The sequence below is a fragment of the Mercenaria mercenaria genome, chromosome 2 (genome assembly GCF_021730395.1).
Source record: "Mercenaria mercenaria strain notata chromosome 2, MADL_Memer_1, whole genome shotgun sequence".
Classification (NCBI taxonomy): Eukaryota; Metazoa; Mollusca; class Bivalvia; order Venerida; family Veneridae; genus Mercenaria; species Mercenaria mercenaria.
In genome coordinates, this window is record NC_069362.1 from 108337708 (window position 1) to 108352369 (window position 14662).

At 33.8% G+C, this 14662-nt stretch overlaps 1 protein-coding gene across 1 annotated transcript; it reads left to right on the forward strand.

The window, feature by feature from the left end:
• The first annotated feature begins 74 nt into the window (after nt 1-74).
• Nucleotides 75-13438, forward strand: LOC123564859 (dynein regulatory complex subunit 3-like). The gene is made up of 11 exons (XM_053537490.1): nt 75-211; nt 2418-2590; nt 3020-3136; nt 3481-3647; nt 3960-4106; nt 4959-5078; nt 6480-6590; nt 7103-7279; nt 8200-8331; nt 8875-9069; nt 11654-13438. Exons 2-11 carry the CDS (start codon nt 2431-2433, stop codon nt 11903-11905), a joined length of 1578 nt encoding a protein of 525 aa, XP_053393465.1. The 5' UTR covers nt 75-211; nt 2418-2430; the 3' UTR covers nt 11906-13438.
• Nucleotides 13439-14662: the final 1224 nt, after the last annotated feature.

The following is a 14662-nucleotide window of genomic DNA, read 5'->3' on the forward strand; positions in this document are numbered from 1 at the left end:
GTTGATTTTGTATCTTTTGTAAAACAAATCTTTCATCAACACAGTATTGATATCTTAATTTTTAAAAATATAAAAATGTTTAGAACATATTTTTCGATGATAAATTCCGTCTAACCTATACGGATTTTGTACCGTTTGGAATGGAAGTTATTCTAATCCGGAAGTTTACATTGCCCAAGCAACAACACTCGACTGCAGTTTTTTGAAAAAGGTATTTATGAGTTTAGACATTTTTTGTCTACTTTCTTCCACCAAACTTAAGGAAGACATTGCGTGTATTCTGATTCGAAATTTCTTACAAGTTACTCGACTTACTGGTCTCTTCGTCGGAGAATTCGTTGACAATCCACGCACCTGTTGTTTTTTTTTGGCTGCCTTCATAGGGAAAGTGTTGAGGGACTTTAATTTAAATCCACATTGTTGATGTATTTTATCAAACCATAGTCTGCATTATTTTAACCAATGAAATAAAGTATTACATGTTGGAAATTTAGTCCAACTAATTTGAGGCGATCCTAGGAAATATCGAGATAATTTTTTCATATCCAGTATCCCCACTGGTGTCAAACACTCGAAAGACCAAAATAGTTGAAGCAATTTCCGATGAAATTTTAATCGCTGCCAACGCTTTACATGCTATAGGTTTAAATACCAATTATTTCACGAATTGGCCAAAAATTCAAATAAAACTTACATCTATTGAAAGGGGATTCAATTCCTCATTGATTTATGTAAAAATTATCAAATAATATCTAAACTTACGAATTTTCTTGTGATTTAAACCTATGTTTGTACTGTACACAATTAACGTTTACCATGTCTATATACGCAAATATGCGCAAGCGATAAAACTAATAACTTTACAATCATGACTGTGTATTGTGATTTATCCTCCATTATTTTGGTCCTTTAAAGTTTTGACATTTAGATTGCCCGTCACAAATATAAAACAATCTGAACGTCGAATTATTTTGACTAGTTGGACATTCAGTATAGTTTATACATAAGTCCAACTAATTTGATGCGATCCTAGGAAATATTGAGTTCTTTTTCTTATTTATTGGCAATATCTCCACTCATGTCAAACACTCATAAGACCAAATTAGTGGAGGAAATTTCCGATGAAATTTTCATTGCTGCCAAAGTGGGTTTAAATGCTGATTTTGTTGCGAATATATGTGATAAATTCAAATATCTGATTTATATATGTGATTGATCCTCCATTATTTTGGTCCTTTGAAGTTTTTACAGTTAGATTGCCAATCATTTGTGCCTGTTTCTTGTTAATTGCCAGGGTTATAGAATTTTGTCCTATGCAGTTTTGTTTATATTTATAGTATTTAAGGTTTATAACAAGTCTGTATAATTAAGTTTGCAAATTATTAATAGATTAAGTTAACAATATCTTGCCTTACCTAATTATATTTTTTTTTTTTTTTTTTTTGGTAACTTGTGGGCATTAATAACATAAATGTTAAATATTCTGTAGACGTTTCTACAACAGCAAAAGTACTGGGAATCTGCATAGACATACAATACTAAAAGAAGGCCTTTCTGTCCTGTGAATTATTTCTTTAAGACAAGACTGCCATGTTAAGGACATATGGCAAAGGACATACTCTAGAATTCCCTGTATATGAGATAGGTGAAATTTTCCCCAATAATAGAATTTCTTCAAACTTTTGATATTGAAGAGGACAATCATCTAAGAAACAAAAATATGCAGTAAAAATCACAGGTCACCGGTATTGAAAAAAAGAGTTTTCTGCCCTTGAAAACAGCATTTTTTGGGGGAAATGAAGTTTTCAGGAGCAGGTAACTCTTTTCCAGTAGCAGTGACCTATGATTTTTATTGCATATTTTTGTTTCTTAGATTATTTCTCTTCAATATACAAAGTTTAAAGTAATTCTATTATTGGGAAAAATTTCGCCCTGAATTCTAGCCTACACCATTAATAATTTTTTGAGACATGGCTGACATTCACCTGTATATATAGCCTCAGCCTTTATAGAAACAACATTATACTTATAGAAAAACAACAACACATACAAACTTAAGTGCAGATCCTCATCTGGGTAATTTAGTTTGAACGGAGAATTTTAATTCAATCTCTCTTAACAAAAACAAATGAAAATTACGCAAGCTTTTCTATGATTTTTTTTTTTTTGCATTTGAAATTTTGTATACAATGGCCTATGTAGTATCTTACATAATGCATCACTTATAAAATAGTGATTAACCATAACTATGTTAACTATAGATGTTAATAGTAGCTTAATCCGTATTTATAATTGAAAAATTTTTACTTATCTAGCTTTTGATATAAGTAAAGTCCCCGCCTTAAGTTATGCTATATATTTGCCTTGAATCTTGCACATTTATTGTAATATTGTTTTTTAATTTCAATCATGAACAGGTAATCTGCAGTCATGAGTCGTCTATACGACACTGTGGAGCCCTCTGTCATTGATGAGGACATGCTCCAGAAAGCAGTAGAAGAGCAAGGACCAAAGGATGAAGCAGGAAAAATTGCCAAAGCTGAGGGTATTGACTTTGGAGATGTTTCATCACTCAGACTGGAGTTCAAAAGTATGACATTTATTGTACCTTTATAAAAAAAACTGCTTATGGCCTCAAAAATAGACAATTGTCATGTCATAACTAACAGGCTTACAATATGTTATAAGTCATAGATGGTCTTTTAAAAATAACAACTAGAAAATCACTTATATATAGGTCTAAATGTGATACGGTAGTTAGAATTTTTAGAAATTTTGTATTATAAAGGTTCACCTCCAAAAGCAGAAAATTAAGCTTTCTGTGATCATTTGGTTTTGTTTCCAGATATTTTATAGAAATTCTTTTTGTGATATTTATTGCATGTCGTTTTCTAACATGCTCATGAAATAAAAAATTCTGTCCAAACTATAATTTATAAGCTCTTAGCACTTAAAATAGGTTCGGCTTGGTTTAAAGATAATATGTATGCTCTATATGTTATATGTGTTTCCTTTGCAGATATCTTGGAAATTGACAATTTGTGGAGTTTTTCTTGTCTAACCAAATTACAGCTAGATAACAACATCATTGAAAAAATCAAAGGCTTGGACGAGCTGGTCAACCTTATATGGCTAGGTAATATATATTCAATGTACAGTCAAATCATTGTATTATCAGATCTATATAAAGAAGCGTTGCAGATAGAGATACATTTAAGTTAATGTGGTACACACAAAAAAATATTCTTCAAAATGTCAACAAATCGTGTTTTATCATCACTGAAAATTTGATCTAATAAACAGGAACTAAAAATACAAAGAACAATGTAAGAGTAAAACTAAGCTAGGGTGTTCATTTATTATGTCTTGCAACTATAACTATAATACTTAAAAACTAGATTTAATTCAAAACAATTATTATACATAATTATGAATATTATATGTAATAATATATATACATTGTCCACATGATTTATTCAGACCTGTCTTTCAACAACATTGAGATGATAGAAGGTTTGGACAAACTAACAAAACTTCAAGATTTAACTTTATACAACAATCGCATTTCACGGATAGAAAACATGGAGAAACTAACTGACCTACATGTATTCTCTATTGGAAATAATAACCTCACAGATCTGGAAAATGTAAGTGCAAAGTTATTTTGTGGTACCAACCATATTTTAGCAGGATTGTTTTAAATTTTCAAAGTAAAACAGCTTTTGTAATTGCCCCTTTTGTCAACATCAACATTTTTTGCTTCCATTAATTGTAATAATATTGAAATATGATGGTAAACTCAGTGAAATACTGGAAGATGACTTTTCTAAGTAAAGCTTGACTGGAAATTTAATACTTAAATCTCTTAAATCATATTACTTTGTGTGAGACATCTACTAGCTGGTAGCTGTTTTTTTAATCAAACCAGTAGAAGAAAAAAACTTCAATTGTATTTTCAGGTAGTATATTTGCGAAGATTTAAGAAGTTGAGAACGTTAAACTTAAATGGTAACCCATTCTGTGAGCAGGCAGACTACAAACAATATGTGATAGCTTACATCTCCTCCATTGATTTCCTCGATTACAGACTCATTGATGAACAATCTGTAAGTATGATTTTAACCTTTACCCTGCTAAATTTCTAAAATGGACTAGTCCATCATTCACTGTGGGCAGTACCACTTATTATTCAAAGGGGTGTTCACTGAAAATTTACTGCATGCTGATCTTGGTTTGCACTGGTTGCATTAAAGGCAAAATCACTTGCTGCCAGCAGGTTAAAGGTTAAGATACTACTTTACCAAGCTACATTAATTAAAAAAGGTGATCAATCATTCAGGTAAGTAGAAAATACGTGTGATTTGCTTTGTTTGACTTGGCTAGAATATTATTTCAATAAAATCTATAAGAAGACCCTCTGGAAGCAAAGAATACAACCAAGCAAAATAATAGCAGACTTGGTTTTATTAAGTCTGTCCATGAGAGGTAATGAAGTATGCAACACCCCTCCTGCCCCCATAGCACTGCAGAATTCTGTTATAGTAAAACTGAATGTACTCAATGAAAACAATTAACATAAAACTTTTCAAGTGGTATGAAAATTTGAGTAAAGACATTCAAGAAGTATTCTAAGATAAGCATTGTATAATCATTCTTACAAGTTTACTGTTTTAATTCTTTTATCCACCTATACTGAAATGTTGGAATATTATGATTTGTTATAAGTGAAGTACATAATATTGAAAGATTAGGCTTCAGGCTTCAATATGCTTCATAAATCAGCACCTGTTTACCTTCAGAGGAATGTTAAAACCTTAAAACTGTACATAGCAATGATGCTTCATTATAGCAGTAAAACATGGGAAGTTTATCAAAGAAACAAATTTTCTAGGTTCAGATGCCAGTAGCAAATCCTTGTCTTGCAGCTATGAGAGGGTATTTATGGTATATGTTTTCAGAGAGCAGCCGCCACAGAGAAGTATCACCTGTCCATTGAGGAGATGTTACATAATGAGAGGCAAGCTGAGCTTAGACAGGCTGAAGAAAAACAGAGAGAAACAGAAGAAGGCACACACAGGGTAACATTCCATTGTTTTTAGCATATAAACTGTATTCACTTGCTCAGTATGAGTCACTTCCAGATACAAGTACACACTTTGCAGTCTTGAGTTGCACACCTATTCTAGCTGTTAGCAGACTAGGAAAAAAGCTCCTTTTTTTTAACCGACCATTAAAATGTTACAAGACTCGGACAATTTGACATATTTAGGGAACTTACCATTCCAATCCTTTCCAGTAAAGCAATTGCTGTCCATATAGTTTTCAAAAAGCCATTCATTCTCCATCTCTGTTTCACAGCGGTGTGAGAGTTGAAAGCTGTTTGTGGAGAGAAACCCAAGTACTGGACCAAATGCGAAGGTCAAGATCACTTGAAGTTGAGCTGACAGCATTTACTGTGAAATCTTCAATTTTTATGGCGTACTAATTTTCATGGATACTTTCAATCCACAAAATTTTATGCCAACAGAGCAATGAAATTCCTATTCATTTTATATTTGAGCCGTGCCATGAGAAAATCAACATAGTGGGTTTGCAACCAGCATGGATCCAGACCAGCCTGCGCATCCGCGCAGTCTGGTCAGGATCCATGCTGTTCGCTAATGGTTTCTCTAATTGCAGTAGGCTTTAAAAGCGAACAGCATGGATCCTGACCAGACTGCGCGGATGCGCAGGCTGGTCTGGATCCATGCTGGTCGCAAAGCCAGTATGTTGGTTTTCCCATGGCACGGCTCATTTGAAGGTCACAATCTACAACTTTATATCCCTACAAAACAGTATTTTTTTTACCAAAGCTACAAGATTTTGTGCCCCACAAAATTAAACAATTTCACAGTTACTGTAACTGAAATTTGTTTTTGAAAGTATATGGCATTATACTCAACATAAAAAATAAAGAAAAAAGAACTGCAGTTACCTTTAGGAAGTCTGACTTTATAGTTGAATCTTAGTTGATTATATACCCGTAATGTAATTAGTAGCAAAAAAGTTGTTAAAACAGTCATTCTGGCTGCTGATGACAGATCTATAATAACACAGTGTGCCTCATGCGCCATATCCATGATGGCCCTGGGTAACCGCGATGTCATGTAGCAACATCATATAATAAAAAGGTCAGTTAACAGCTGGTTGTGCCTTCTAGCCATAATGGCGCCCCCAGTTTTATAATGGCCTTCTGGCTAAAACCCTCAGGCAGTTATGACACTAGGTGTGCCATAATGGCAAGGAGACACACCCAAGCTTTGTATACACCTGTTACACTTGTATTAATATATTTTGATCAAAATTACAAAAAAAAAATGTTTTTCCCTGTCATAAATCATAACAACTCTTTCGACTTTGCGTTGCCTGTATTGAATGAATTAATATGTTACTGTATGATGTAAATTTTAGAAATAATAAAGAGTTTATAACCATAACAGGAAGCATATGTAGATGGTTTGAATGGACCAGACTTGTTTGAGGGCATGTATGCTGATGATACTGAGGGCAAGAAACTGAAGGAGATGCCAGGAGTCGATGAACTTGTCATGACATATCCTTTACAGTGGAAAATAATATTCTCTTGCTGCACTGTGTACTGTGACATGATTATAGGGGACATATTTTGCATAGATTTGTGACTGTGTTAATCCTTGGGAACAAAATGTAATCAACAAAATTGTCTTTTTAACTTACAGATTATTGAAATATAGAATGTTAAGTACCCATTGAATAGCTAATTTTATTTTAGACAGTAGCAAGTTACAGTTTAAATTACCCTAGCACTTGCCTGAAGCAGACAATCAGTTAACTTCCCAAATAAAATATTGATCCAATTCTATCTTGTCTTTAACAGCCACATTGTGTTTGAAGACTGCATAGTTCAAGTATGTATTAATTTCTCTGAGAAAGGATGGTAAAAGAGAGGTTATTTATAGCTACTAACATATCCCTCATAATAAAGATATTTTATTTCCCCCCAATGTAATAAAACTTGCTAAAGAAAGTGAATTGAGTTAATCATGTCACTGACTATAACTACGTTCTTCCTTAACCCCTTTGTACATTCCGTGAGAAGTTTGTAAATATTTGCAAACAGATATTTGACTATGGCCTTCAAGAACACGAGAAAAGAGAAGAGGAGGTTAACCAGTTCTGGGAGTGTGTAGAAGAAGCCAAAACAGAAAATAAAGAGACTGGCATGACACATATTGAAAACTTCATGAACATGAAGAAAAAGGTATGTAGTGTGTAAAATGTGAAATGGAGGAGGAGTAGTAAAGGCAAGAAGTTGAACTTTGATAAATGCACTTTTACATTCAGATTTTACTTTTATAAACAAACAGATGAGTAATTAACATTTAGAATTTAAATGAAACAGATCAAGGGGGCTTACAATAAAATACATTTTTACAAACTATGGTTTTCAACATATCAAAACAACTTTGTGAACTTTCATTTTACTGTTGTTGTTATTCAGTAATGTTTGCTCAAAATATCTTTCTTATTTTCCCCTGTCATAGAAATAAGATAAAGTTTTGTTGTCTGGAAATACCACCAAAGGAAATAAAATGAAGCTGTATATATTGATAGACAGCAGTAAGAGAAAGTGCATAGCAAAAGGACCATAACTCTATCCTGAATAATTTTCAAATTATGTTCCTTTTTATACTTTATTTTTTGTCCTTGCTATAACTTTAAAACTGCTGAAGTTAATGCAGTGAAACATCATTTTACAATAGATGGCAATGAGACAGTGCAGAGCAAAATAGATAAATAATTTTTTGAGTTTTCTCCCATTAATTTTGTCTGGGTTATCACTTCAGAACCACCGAAAGGAATGTAATGTAACATGATATAATAGATGGCAATGAAACAGAGTACATCTAGCAAAGAAGCTATATCTCTTTCTTGAATAATTGTTTAATTATGTCTTACCTGACTGAGTTAATTGATCTTTCATGTATTGACTATTGTTTTACATATTAATGAATAACAAAGATCAGCATTTAGTAACACAGAATAAAAATTAGGATATAACATACACTTGAACGCACATATTTTGTATGAAAAGAGTGCTATATAAATGTGGTATAATATAACATAGCAGAGATTTCAGGTGTCTATTGATAGCGGATAAATAAAAAGAACTTTTTTCAGATATTTGCCGAGATGAACCATATCACAGACAACAATCTGTTGGACCAGAAAGTTAAAGAATACAACAAGGAGGTCACGGAACTCTGGGATAAACTCATGGCACTGGAACTCCAACTTGTCGACCAGTTTGAGGTAAAATTTCAAGTGTTAACTTTTTTCCAAAGAAGACTTTAAAATACTGTGAAATCATTAATATTCATGGCGGACTAGTTTTTGTTGATTTCATGGATAGGTCAGTTCACAAAATTCAATCCCAGTGAATGAACAAAGTACCTATTCTTTTATCTTGGTAAATGGATATCCAAATGAAATAGTCATTTTGGACAAAACCAAAAATTTTACAGATTTAAGTGATTTCACAGGACTAGTAGCATTATGTAGTAGCTTATCTACTTATCCTTGCACTTTCACTAAAATTAGGATGTCTGAACTTGAAGTCAAGACATATAAATAATTAAATATACAGTTTGTGTTGTGTTGATCATGATTTTTTTTCCTTTTACTTACACTTTAATCAGAATTGCAAAGATCCAAAATTACCATGCATAGATACTGATTAAATAATTTTGAATTCAAATTTATGAATTCTAACCAAAATATTCTATAATTCATTATGATAATTATTAAAAAAATTTCTTTCAAGTGTGTTTAAATTGTTTTCTGCCTTGTTTAAAGGAAATTATCAAAGACTTTGAGAGGAATCTGCAGGACATGGGATCCACTTTCATTGAAAATGTACAAGGCTACCTGTCCCAGTGTCGTGACCTTGAGAACGCTCATCATGAACGCATGCTTGAGATTGCCATCATTACGTTAGAGAAGTTTGTGAAAAATGAACTTGATGATGAAATTTCTGAGGACCTGAGAAACGTAAGTTTTCTTTAGCTCAGATATAGATGGGTAGAGCTATAATAAATAATTACACGCATCTGCATCCATGGCAGCATCCCAATTTGGTCAAGTTTTTGTATTAAGCCAGTAGCCACTTGTAGGAATGGATTGAAAATTTATCACTCTGAACTGGCATGATCAGATCAATAAATGTTTTTCATTTTTACTAAATTATGCACCTTTTTCGAATATTTAACTGGTATCTCAGTAAATACTTGTGAGAATTGATTTAAACTTCACACATTTGTTCTCCATGATAATCCGACATGCAGCTTAGTGATGGTTTTTGAATAGTCACTGCCCTCCACACTCTTCATTAATGTTGAGAATGAATACAGTAAAATTGCTTTGAAATGAAGAAAAATGAACTTGAAGACATTTTGGAACCTAAATATTATGTAAAACAATATTTTAGGACATTAAGATATTACAGTAAATTGTTAAGTATTGTTGGACCTCGTACGCTTGAACTCTTAACTCACAGGACTGGGAAAATTTGTTCAATTTATCATTGTTAGAGGCATCAGGCAATAAATATTATACAAGGATTGAGCAAAGACCTGACTATGAGTTCAAAGGATGGTGGTGTTGAAATTATCAGAGTTCAGGCAAACAAAGCTGAACTGTATTTTGGATTGTTTAAAATTATTGTGCACTTTGGTTCTTGAGTTTTATAAATCCTTTTTATTTAATACATATTTTTTCAACATTGCTTCTTCTTTGACCAGTTGAGCGATGTTTAGTGTTTATAAGGGCGTTGTTGCCTAAGGAGCATTGGATAATAATATGAGCCGTGTCATGAGAAAACCAACATAGTGGGTTTGCGACCAGCATGGATCCAGACCAGCCTGCGCATCCGCGCAGTCTGGTCAGGATCCATGCTGTTCGCTTACAGTTTCTCCAATTCCAATATGCTATAAAAGCGAACAGCATGGATCCTGACCAGACTGCGCGTATGCGCAGGCTGGTCTGGATCCATGCTGGTCGCAAACCCATTATGTTGGTTTTCTCATGGCACGGCTCATATGTTACTGATGTTATCTACCATCTTAAAATTCAGGCCCCAATTTCACGAAAAAAACTTAAGTAATTGCTTAGCTAAGTCTGTTATTTCAAATGCTTGTTTTTGCCCTTTATGCGTCTTGAGTGTTGACTTTTTCATCTATATCAGACCCGTACATGACTATTTTATAGATCAAAGCACAACAGTTCTGAATTTTACAGAAAATGAAGTATAAAAATAAGAAATATACTTAAGCAAATACTTAAGTTCGTTATATCGTGCTTAAGTAGAAATATCATATTTGGGTAACTTAAATAAGGACTGCAGATAAATACTTCTAACTATAGTTTAATTTAGCTATAAATACATTGGTATAGAAAAAAATCAACATTAAATAACAATAGCTTAAGCAGTAGCACGATTTTAAAATAGCAGACTTAACTAAGTATTTACTTAAGTTTTTTCGTGAAATTGGGGCCAGCAGTTATGTCTGTTTATGTTTACATGATTTTTAGCTCATCTAATTTTTGAAAAAAAATGATGAGTTATTGTCATCACTTGAGCGGTTGTCGGCGTCGGCGTCGGCGTTGCCTGGTTAAGTTTTATGTTTAGGTCAGCTTTTCTCCTAAACTATCAAAGCTATTGCTTTGAAACTTGGAATACTTGTTCACCATCATAAGCTGACCCTGTATAGCAAGAAACATAACTCCATCTTGCTTTTTGCAAGATTTATGGCCCCCTTTGTACTTAGAAAATATCAGATTTCTTGGTTAAGTTTTATGTTTAGGTCAACTTTTCTCCTAAACTATCAAAGCTATTGCTTTGAAACTTGGAATACTAGTTCACCATCATAAGCAGACCCTGTACATCAAGAAACATAACTCCATCTTTCTTTTTGCAAGAATTATTGCCCCTTTTGGACTTAGAAAATCAGTTTTCTTGGTTAAGTTTTATGTTTAGGTCAGCTTTTATCCTAAACTATCAAAGCTATGGCTTTAAAACTTGCAACACTTGTTCACCATCAGAAGCTGACCCTGTACAGCAAGAAACGTAACTCCATCCTGCTTTTTGCAAGATTTATGGCCCCTTTTGGACTTAGAAAATATCAGATTTCTTGGTTAAGTTTTATGTTTAGGTCAACTTTTTCTCTTAAACTATCAAAGCTATTGCTTTGAAACTTGCAACACTTGTTCACCATCATAAGCTGACCCTGTACAGCAAGCAACATAACTCCATCCTGCTTTTTGCAATAATTATTGCCCCTTTTGGACTTAGAAAATCATTTTCTTGGTTGAGTATTATGTTTAAGTCAACTTTTCTCATAAACTATCAAAGCTATTGCTTTAAAACTTGCAACAGTTTTTCACCATCATAAGTGGACACTGTACATCAAGAAACATATCTCTATCCTGCTTTTTGCAAGAATGATGGCCCTTTTTAGACTTAGAAAATCATGGGTAGGACAATATTTCTATTATACAAAAAAAATCAGATGAGCGTCAGCACCCGCAAGGCGGTGCTCTTGTTTTACACTAACGGAAGTCTATTTTCTTTACACAGTTGTTTGTGGACAAAGACACAATCATCAATGCAGTGACGTCTTCACACGATGTCCACTTGCTAAAAATAGACAACAAAGAGGATGATATAGTTACTCGTATCAATGGCTGGATGAAAAATTCCATTGAAAAAATTCATTACGAACAGGAAGTGAAACGCAATCGGGAACGAGTCTCTGAAATTAACAATACAATTGACCATTTACGTGATGAAATAGACAGCTTGGAAGTGCTTCAGGGTGCTGGATATTGAGCATGTGTAAATGTACAAAGTTCTTAACAGTTGAGCAGAACAAACTGGAATATGAGGATAGATCATAATTATGCTGTTGGTTTTAGCAGCACTTGGCATTAATAACTGCAGTTTCCAGTTTTTCATCATTTTTTATATAAAATTTGATTTTCAGTTTCTTTTAAATTTCTAAAATTCTTCATATTTCAAACTGCAGTGTGTTACAGCTGTTAAACTGAGGTTTCATTGTGTATGATCAGTCCTAAACAAGACGGAAATTCACAAGATTAAATGGAAAAAGCACTTGAAAAGTTCATTTTGTGTGTTGATTTTTTGGTAAAAAAGTTTTAGTCATCAATTTTTACTGTTGAAGAGTGACATACTCAATTGAGTGTCTGTAACTACTATCATATGCTGACATTCACTGTCCATCCATATTTCACAGTAAATATTTGCACTTTGATAGATACCACAGGGCATTCTAAAAACAAAAACAATGCTGACCAATCTACATGAAAAAAGGCAAATGAGGTTCCTGGTTATCCCAGTATGTGAGGAAATTTATGTGCCTGTCAAAACTGTTCATAAGACAGGGCAAACTGAAAATTAGATATATATACACTGCCATCACAGTTTTGGTATCTAATATTAACCCTTAGCCTGCTGGTGGCAAGTGATTCTGCCTTTGCGACCAGTGCAGACCAAGATCAGCCTGCACATCCGTGAAGTCTGATCATGGTCTGCACTGTTCCCCATTCAGTATCTTTTTTGAAAGCTCCCCTTTAACAGTTAATGGTACTCTCCAAGTTAAAAGATGGACAAGTTCATTATAGAAATTTAGAAGGGTAAGGGTTAAAGAAGTATAGTGCGTATTTTCTGACCTGGCCGAGATATTTTTAGTACAGGCTTTAGCACTAAAATCAATAGGTAACTTTGTGCATGTCGGATTTATCCGACGTAATAAAACGAAATCTAATGATATAGCCGATTACCCTAAACTCAATGATAGAATGACCCATTTATGACCTTTCTATAAATATCTCCGCCAGGTCAGAAAATAAGCGCTATAAAAGCTGCCTATCCACATGTATGTCACTTCATAGAATGAGGGTAAAATGGTATAAAATTTCATAAATTCTTGTCAGTTATCAAAATTTCTTTATTTCAGTGCTTGTCTGTATCATTTTGTAAAATGCCTTCCAGTTTGGTAAAGTTATGCACCATAGGTATGGTTTCCCAGATATTTTGTGATGCCCAGCACATGATCTTAACCAGATATATATATATAATAATGTGAAAGATGTTGCCCGTCTGTGATCATATACTGAATGCTAGATAAAATATGAAATTGTGCTTGTTTGCTAAGGTACGGTTTCTTAAAATGTTACTTTAATAAAATATGTCAAATCAAATGCTTTTTGTGAGTTCTGCATTTACACTGAAAGTACTTCACCAATGCTATTTATTTTTGTACAGAAAGTAAAGTATTGTTTTTATTTACAAATGAAATTGATTTATGTTTATTTCTGAACAGATTAAACGTAATTTAAGTTATATTGAATGGTTGTTACTGCCTTTTCTAATTTTAAATCCACTACATGAATAGAAGAATATAACTTTACCCAATGCCTGTACTGGAAATACAAGCCTGGCTTATTTCTTGAGACTTGGCCAGATTGTAAAGAACATGTTCCAAGGATATAAACGGGTTTGGAAGTCAGTCTTAGATTGCAGCTCTAACCGATGTTGTGGATTCAAGCCTCACTCAGGGCACTGAGGAAGCTATCCAGCTACGAAGATTGGTGATTTTACCCAGGTGAAATGATGCACAGAGGGACATCTGGTTTTTGTTTTTTTGTGGGGGAGGGAGGTGAAATGGGTGTGGTGGTGACAGGATACTAAAGGGCAAGAAAATGGACTTTTTTTTTGAGGAGGGAGGTGTTAAGTAGACTGTTGCAGTCTGCACATTGCCAATACCTTTAATGGTTATGCTACGGACACGAATTATGGCAGACAGACCGACAGACACACACGCGCAATCACATAATATGTCCGATTTTTTTTATCAAAATGGTCATATAAAAAGATGGCAACCTTGCCATTAGTCAATATTCAAGATTGTTCCTATACAAACAGTCAGATGTTTGAGACTGGAAACTGGTCCCTGAATTTAGCCTTGCTACTTGGTAGCAACTACTTGGATGCTGAAACCCCTCCTGCCCCATGTGGTTCTGGGACGATCTGTGTATGAAAAGAAGTGGAACCACTGCCTTACCCTTTGTGATCGTAAGAGGCGACTAATAGGGTCTTAACACTTGCTTTTGCAGAAACTGTGTGATTCCAGCAGGTATGCAAATTTTGATTCCATACCTCATGTTTTTATTTCGATGTAAATGAGATGTGGAACCAAAATTTGTAGTCCTGTTTGGCGCCATATAACCTATACTGTGTTGGTGCGCCGTAAAACCCAAATAAATAAACTGAAACCCCTCCTTAACGAAATGGTTTAGGTTATGGACTTCTGACCTCTTGCAGTCAGTAAAAATCTCATCAGTGTGTAAATTCTTTGAGATTGTCTCCTTGTCTTTTTTTTTTTTTTAAAGCTGGTATTTCTACCCCCTTTTAACTACAAGAATGACCTTTTAATAACATGAAGGCTGGTCATGCCCCTTTCCATGCATCAAGGTAATTAACAGACTGATAAAAACTTATTACTGAACAAAACAGACTTACTTCATTAGCAGAGAAAGCTCTAAACTGTCATCAAGTGGTTACTAT

What these genes read in the sequence shown, in the direction of transcription:
- LOC123564859 (XM_053537490.1), top strand. Translation starts at nt 2,431, where the DNA reads ATGAGTCGTCTATACGACACTGTGGAGCCCTCTGTCATTGATGAGGAC. An exon ending in GACTCATTGATGAACAATCT is followed by an intron (nt 4,107 to 4,958) that starts GTAAGTATGATT and finishes ATATGTTTTCAG; the next exon opens with AGAGCAGCCGCCACAGAGAA. An exon ending in GAGTCGATGAACTTGTCATG is followed by an intron (nt 6,591 to 7,102) that starts ACATATCCTTTA and finishes TAACCCCTTTGT; the next exon opens with ACATTCCGTGAGAAGTTTGT.